The 7,870-nt window shown below is 37.1% G+C and overlaps 1 protein-coding gene and 1 pseudogene across 1 annotated transcript; both read left to right on the plus strand.

The window, feature by feature from the left end:
- The first annotated feature begins 1,360 nt into the window (after positions 1 to 1,360).
- LOC144630545 (uncharacterized) lies at positions 1,361 to 3,359 on the plus strand. The gene is made up of 2 exons (XM_078488906.1): positions 1,361 to 2,434; positions 2,993 to 3,359. The coding sequence occupies exon 1, from the start codon at positions 1,468 to 1,470 to the stop codon at positions 2,404 to 2,406; it is 939 nt and encodes a 312-aa protein (XP_078345032.1). The 5' UTR covers positions 1,361 to 1,467; the 3' UTR covers positions 2,407 to 2,434; positions 2,993 to 3,359.
- Positions 3,360 to 4,265: 906 nt separating this feature from the next.
- LOC144631245 (uncharacterized) lies at positions 4,266 to 5,330 on the plus strand (annotated as a pseudogene).
- Positions 5,331 to 7,870: the final 2,540 nt, after the last annotated feature.

Raw genomic sequence — 7,870 nt, forward strand, 5'->3', positions numbered from 1 at the left:
ATTACTATTTTTAGTATGTGTATAAAACCCCACTGTGTGATCACTTGAATAAAAACTGTTGAGCAGTCCTATCATATCATTTCTAAGGGTTTTTGTTTACATTTTAGTATTATCAGTAAAGGGGACTGACTTATTTACTACTTTATTTAGAACTTCAGTTACAAATTAGTTAGTTTGTACGTTGTGGGAAAGTCTTATGATATTTACACTGTAATAAATGGAACTAGAAATATCCTTGGTTTTTTTTCCCCTTCACATTAATTAAAGAAAAGGTACATCAAACATTCTTACTAATCTTTTCTTACTAAACAAGCGAATGAAAAGGCAAAATATGATGCGATGTACACAGAAATTTCATTTTTTCGTCATACTAGCTACATATGTATGGAGCGGATTGCTAGTTTTGGTCGACGGGACATGGACCATTGATGTGATTTCTATGTGATAATCTCATTTTACCCCAAACGCAGACAACGGCATGCCCTAAAGACGAAAAAGCTTTCATGTTACTTTACTTTCATCATCAAATGGCAACATTTGATTGTCCACCATCGGAAATTACAAAAACCAATGTAAATACCGTCATCTAAACACGAAATAAACGCTGTCAGTGCAAATTGCCAGCAACTCTTGATGTACCTTGCGATAAGAGGCGGACATATTCGCAGTTTACTCTCAATGACCATTTCCTGTTTTCTTCAGTTCAACTGTCAGTCAATCACCCTTTATAAAAGACAGCAGCATTAAATACAATGAACTGCATGTCCCCACACTAATCTTCAATATAACATGCTCAATACGATATCGAACAGACCTCCCCTAAAAAATTAATTTATTTTGTACATATTGATTATCATATAAAAGAGGTTTACTGGGCCAATAAATAATAAAAAAGCAATTAAATATAGTAAGCAGGTGAAACGTTTGACATTAAAATAGGTTCCAACAACTGGAATAAAACACGTTGCATTTGTTTCGCTGCATTGTTTCGCTGCATTGTTTCGCTGCACACGTTTCGTTGCATTGTAAAGACATACCCTGTTCGCGCAGTTAAGCAGTGAGTGCTAGTCATGTTCAGTAACATGATATCCTCTTATTCATTCAATTCTATCAGCGGAGATTATGCAACAAGTACGGCATGGTTAAAAGTAATTTAGTATGTATACTTAAGAAAATGCAATTAACTGTAAGAAAACAAACATATTTTCAGCACAAGAGAAACAAATGAAAAAAGTTGAATGAAAGATTAATTACAGAAATAAAAGTCAGCAGTAATGAAAAAATCATAAAAAGAACATTCACTAAATGTCACCAGGTGAATCCAAATGTCATTCACACTACTTTCAGCTGAAAATAGCAACAATACTGAGCAACACAGATAAAGCGTGAAGAGATCTTCTTCTGTGTTCAACCTCATTAAGGGATACTGACACAAGCTTTTTTAGCGTTCGTGAACGAAGCTACACCATGTTCAGTAACACGACTTTCTCCCCTCGACAAAATGTTTCCACTCCTTGTAACTGGGTTGATGACAGCAGTCCTGAGGACGAATCTCATTATTACAATCAACTTGTTTTCTCAACTTCTGTTATAATTGCTGTTTTATCACCGGTGGCAGTGGCGGGAAATGGGCTGATTTTGGCGGCAATTTGGAAGAAGACGTTCGTAAGAACACCATTCCACCATTCAAGTGGATTAGCGTTAACTGATTTGTGTACAGGACTCATCGCTCAGCCTTTAGTTGCCGCGGCCATTTTGATGTACGAAGAAAACCTTATAGCTGAGCACATTACAATATGGACAATCGGCGAAAGCTGTGCCATATACTTTATTTCTCTCACGGTTCTTCTTATAACACTCATGTCCATTGAACGATGGCTGCACATGTCTCGACGATCTTTGGTTACATCGCGTCGTTGCTGTTTCACTGTTATCATACTGTTACTGATTCCAGTTCCTGCAGTTATTTTCCGCGTTTTGGTGAACGAAATTGAAACTTATGAAAAACATATTTACATAATGACTATGACACTGATGTTGTCTTGCTATCTTACCACGTCATTCGCCTATTTCAAAGTTTACCGAATTATTCGTCGTCACCAACAGCAAGTACAAGCAAAGGAAACATCCCTAAACTTTGGCCGACAAGCAATAGACCTCGCGAAGTACAAGAAATCTGTGGCTTCCATGTTGTACATTGTAGTATTATTTTCTTTCTGTTTCATTCCTTTTATTGTCTCTAGTGGTGTGTTTATTAACGTACCAATAACGTTTGAAACAGTTGTGGCCATCAGATTGTCATGGGTGTTTTTATATTTGTCTTCTTCACTCAACCCAGGTCTTTTCGTTTGGAGAATGAATGACATTCGTACTGGTGTGAGACAGTTGTTCCACAGAGATAGCTAAGGAAAATGATGCTAACTGAAGGACTCTGGTTTGTATGAGATTGTACAAGTCTATAATATAAGTAATATATTCAACGAAGATTTAACGTCAGAATTCTTTTTGGCATTCCAAAAATCGATCACTGACCTACAAGGAAACGTCGAGAGCTAAGGTCGTTTATTAGGTTCATGTATGTGAAACGCAGCCTGTATACTGCTGGGATCAGCAATGTCCGATGTGCCATGTTTTGTGTTAGCAAAAGGTCACTTTTTTGTAGTTCTTTATCGTATGGTGCAATTTTCTCCATTCTAAAGTGTACATGTAAAATTGTGATATATGTATATTAACAGTGTATAAAAAGGAGGATTTTGATGAGATCAGTTTATCCCTGTACTCGCCACGAAGGCTTTTAAGAGGAAGAAATCTATCTCTGAAACGACACGTTTTCTCGATGCACAGCAGATGAAATGGAATATAACTATTTTTAACTCCAGCTGTTTCAAAAATTGAACAGAGCCAGTTTTGCTTTAGAAAGTTTAATTTAGTCACAGTTTGGCTCGTACATTAATTTTATATATAATTGTTTATGTTTTTACATTATCAACAGCTACACCAGGTTGATCAGTGGTGTTATACCAACTACAATCTCATTCTGGCCAAAGCTTCGTTTAAAATTTATTTTAGTATGTAGACTCTTTCAGTAGAAACGTCTGTAAATGAAGCCAGACTCAATATGAAAATTGAAGAAAAAACTTAATCACAAAGGAAATCTTCTTTGCAAGAAAAGGGACTAGAAATAACATTGGTCTAGGTGCACCATCGATAGAAACGACTTGGAATCAAAATGGAACCTGGTGAATGAGAAAATTGAAAAAAAAAAAAGATAAAGAAACTCTACTGTAGGTAAAACGATCATGAAACAATTTTGCGAATATTGCATGTGCGGTGTAATAAATTGGACCAGAAATATCTATGGTTTCTTTTCGTTGACATCAATAAACAGAACAGTACAACAAATAAACGTTCTTCCTAATCTGTTCATACTAAACCAACAAATAGCACAATATTATAGGAAGTATACGCAACATTCATTTATTTTGTACGAGCCACATATGTATAAAGAAGGTTGTTAGTTTGGTGAACGCGACGTAGATCATTGAACATTTTGAAAGTTCCATTTTTTTATGTGCTAATCTTAGTTTCACTGCAAAACTTAAAGGTCAACTGCCCTAAAAGACGAATAGGCTTTTGCCTTACTTTACTTCCATCACTGTAAGGCACAATTTGTATTCCACCGATGAAAGTACAAAAGCAAAGGTAAACAAGGCCTTCACATGAAATAAAAGCTGTGAATGCAAACTCCTAATAACTCTCGATGACCATTCACTGATTTCTTGCTTTCTTCATTTCAATTGTCAGTGCGTAGCGCCCGTTCTATAAAACAGCGACATTGAATAAACAGTCCCACGATATCAAACAAACATCCCAAATTTTAATAGATTTGTTTTGGACATATTGATTATCATATCAAAGCTGATTCGAAAAAAAAAACTGTGGGCCAACGGAAATTAAAAAAGAAAATGTAAACATGGTCGTCTAAGCACAAAGTAAAAGCTTTCAATGGAAAATCTTGTAACTCTCGATTTCCTGCTTTCTTCTTTTCGATTGTCAGTTCGTAACCACACGTCGATTTCACTATGAAGTGCTCAATGAGATATCAAACAGACCTCCCTCATAGATTTCATTTATGCGGTACATGTTGATTATTGCATTACATAAAAGATGCCTCCAATAAAAAGGAACTGAAGAAGGCCAAAAATAATAGCAAAGTAATTGGAAATAGGAAGCAGGTGAAGCGATTGGCATTGAAATAGGTTCTAACAACTGGATGGTAAAAATATTTTTATTGCGTAACAAAGACGTACCCTGAGCGCACGGTTAATCGGTGAGAGCTAGACATGTTCAGTAACACGACACCCTTTCCTTCTCACAATTCTACCAATGCAGATTGGACTACAAATTCGGCACAGTTAACTTCTGCTACAGTTATCGCTGTATTATCACCGATAGCAATCGCTGGAAATGCGCTAGTTTTGGCGGCAATTTGGAAGAAGGCGTTTGCGAGAACACCATTCCACATTCTTCTGAGTGGATTAGCGTTCACTGATCTGTGTACAGGACTCATCGCTCAGCCTTTCAGCGCTGCAGCCACTTTGACGAAAGTAGCAAACCCTACAGTACAGTACGCTAGGTCGCTGCTTAATATCACCTTAGACACAATCGGCGATAGCAGTGCCGTTTATTTTATTTCCCTCACGGTTCTTCTTATAACACTCATGTCCATTGAACGATGGCTGCACATGTCTCAACGATCCTTGGTTACATCGCGTCGTGGATGTTTCATTGTTTTTAATCTGTTACTGATTCCCATTCCCATAGTTGTTTGTCGCGTTTTAAGTAATGGGAATGAAACTTATAGAAGATATATTTTCATATAAACTATAACACTGATGCTGTCATGTTACCTTACTACGTCATTCGCCTATTTTAAAGTTTATCGAATTATTCGTCATCACCAACAGCAATTACAAGCACGCGAAACATCTCAGAATTTTGGCCGACAAGCAATAGACCTGGCGAAGTACAGGAAATCTGTGGCTTCCATTTTGTATATTGTAGTGTTATTTTCGTTCTGTTTCATTCCTTTTATTGTCTCTAGTGGCGTGCGTATTAGTGTACCAAATAATTTTGAAATAGCTGTGGCCAACAGGGTGTCAAAGGTTCTTTTATTTTTGTCTTCGTCACTCAACCCAGGTCTTTACGTTTGGAGAATGAATGATATTCGTAATGGTGTGAAAAAGTTATTCTGCAGAGATAGCTAAAGAAAATGATGTTAACTGAAAAGCTCTTGTGTCTCCGTGACGTGGATTGTTATATATTTTACATGTTTTTTACATGAGTAATGTTTTCGACATAGTTTTAACTGCCCAGTTGTAAAATAGAGAAAACTTCCTTGATTAACAAAGACTGTTTGATTTTACTTAATTTTCTTGTAAAGATTTAGGGTATTTTGCCTCTTCGGGCCCACTGCAACGTCTGGAAATTAGAAAAATAGGCATTTTTCGAGCCGCTGTCAAATATTTCATTCGCATCGCACACTGACAATTTTTGTATCAATTTGTTCATAAACAAAACTAGTTCTCTAAGAAAGTATCAAGTTTTCTTTAGTTTTATCTGAAAAATGCGAAATCAAGGATATAATGACCACTACTGATCGGCATCGAACAAAGGTTGAAAATATGACCTTGATTTAGAAGCGAATGATATTTTTATTTCGGGACCTACCTGATAACCCTACTCTACACAGTCGAAAAGTGTGGTCCTTTAGTGGCTAAAATGTGCAATATCACATGTACGTTTTCAGTATTCCAAAAGTCATAACCGTTTGTATCAGCACATGTGCGAGTAATAACGACGATATAAGCCGAAATGTCGTTATTGCTCGCACATTTGCTGATATTAGCTAGGTCCCAAAATTGAAATATTCGCTTCTAAATCAAGGCACGTCATTTTTCAACCTTCGTGCGATGCCTATTAGAACTGGTCGTTATATCCTTGATTTCGTATTTCCAGATAAGTGGAGGAAAAACTTACACCTTTCCTAGAAAACTAGAAATGTTTATGAACAAATCGATATAAAAGTTGTCGGTGTTCGATGAGAATTAAATATTTGACAGCGGCTCGAAAAATGCCCATTTTTCTAATTTTCCTGACGTTGCAGTGGGCCCGAAGAGGCAAAATATTTAATGGTTCCTAACGCGGTCAGAAAATCATTTTCAATCAAACCGAATCTGTTTTAGTTCTAGCCTCAGTAAAGTCTTTCACTTGCCAGAGTTTCAGGCAAAATTATTTTTTGACGCGAATTTGAGTGGGTGTTTTTCAGAAAGACAGCCTCTTAATTACTTTGAAACCGCAGAAAGATGCAGATGAAAATGATTGAAATTATTTTGTCGCGATCATGTGACAAGAAACAATTTGAGTCTCCAACGTTAGTCGTAACACAATGACCTTGAGCTCCCTGGAGTGGAGTACTTCTCAAAATGAAGTTACTGGGGAGTTTCCGCCCAACTCACACACTCACTCGATCCTCTTCGTGCCCTTGACAGGAGACCGCCACTGCTGCCTTTTCTTTGCCTTCTTTCTCAGCTCTCCCCAGCTGAATCCGCTTGCCCGCATCTCTTTTTCAACTGTCCGTCGCCAGGTCTCTTTTGGTTGTCCCCTTGCTCTTTACCCGGATGGCTTCCAGTGCATAGCAACTCTGGCAATTGCTGATGGCTTTGCTGATGACTTCTTCCTAAGGACATATCCGATCCAGCGCCTCCTTCTCTTCTTCACCTCAGAGCTGATATTGTTTGTTGAGGTTGCCCGGCGTAGCTCAGCGTTCGAAATGATGTTAGGCCAGAAGATGTTCAGAATGCTGTGTAGACTCCGACAGAGGATCCTTTTTCAGGTTGTAGGTATATAAAAGGGTAGGGATTTCACGAGGTGGAGTTTACAAAAGGGGTAGGGAAAACTATCATTTAAGAAATTGTAATTGATGTTTATCAAAATTTTTAAAATAGTGGACTGTGATGAAATTGTCATATTACTGATAATTCCAAAGACGGCATTGTAAGATCAATAAATTCCTGAAAACGACACATTCGATAAATGCACAGAGGAAAAATTGCGATTGCACTCTCTTGTACTGTGATTTTATTAGTTTTAAAAATAACAATAACTGACTTCCTGCTTAGAATTTTAATCTCGTTGAAAATTTAACATAACATATATTAATTAAACTCTGGATACAAACGGAGACTTGATTAAAATCCAAACCAGTAATTTTGCACTTCTTTTATTTCATTCTCAAGATTAGTCAAAATCAAATTTTTCCCTACGATATCAATACATTATCAAGAAGACAGGTTATGAGATTTAAACAAATCTCCAAAATTCCCAAAATATATGATAATCAATAAGGGATTGATATTTTGAACCTCGGACAAAACATGGTAGTTAAGATTTCAGCCGGTCATCCTGATTTCTGATTGAGTTAATCGACTTAAACTCATGGTAGTATGAAAAGGATAAAGTTGAGTTTTTTTTAATCATCATCATCATCATCATCATCATCATCTCGAACAACTCGGCGTCATGACACTAATAGTGGGAGCATGACCCGTCAATTTGCCCTATCTGCCGCCATAAACTTTAGATTTTGACGATCCATTCATGCCAAATTGGCATCCCGCTCCACGGTGTCTCTCTCTGCACCGAGTGCAATACCTTCCCCTTCCTCGCTTGCCAGGCCTCCATTCCAATAGGCCTTTAGGGAATCCCTCATGACTCCTACGACTGATATGGCGTTTATTTTATTGAAGAACTTTAATTATCATAAGAAAAGGGAAAATATACAATGGAAAATTTATATAAGTTACAACTG

The sequence above is a fragment of the Oculina patagonica genome, chromosome 11 (genome assembly GCF_052425735.1).
Source record: "Oculina patagonica isolate OP01 chromosome 11, crgOcupat, whole genome shotgun sequence".
Lineage (NCBI taxonomy): Eukaryota > Metazoa > Cnidaria > Anthozoa > Scleractinia > Oculinidae > Oculina > Oculina patagonica.

Excerpts from the sequence above, each read along its gene's own strand:
- LOC144630545 (XM_078488906.1), top strand. The coding sequence starts at position 1,468 with ATGTTCAGTAACACGACTTTCTCCCCTCGACAAAATGTTTCCACTCCT.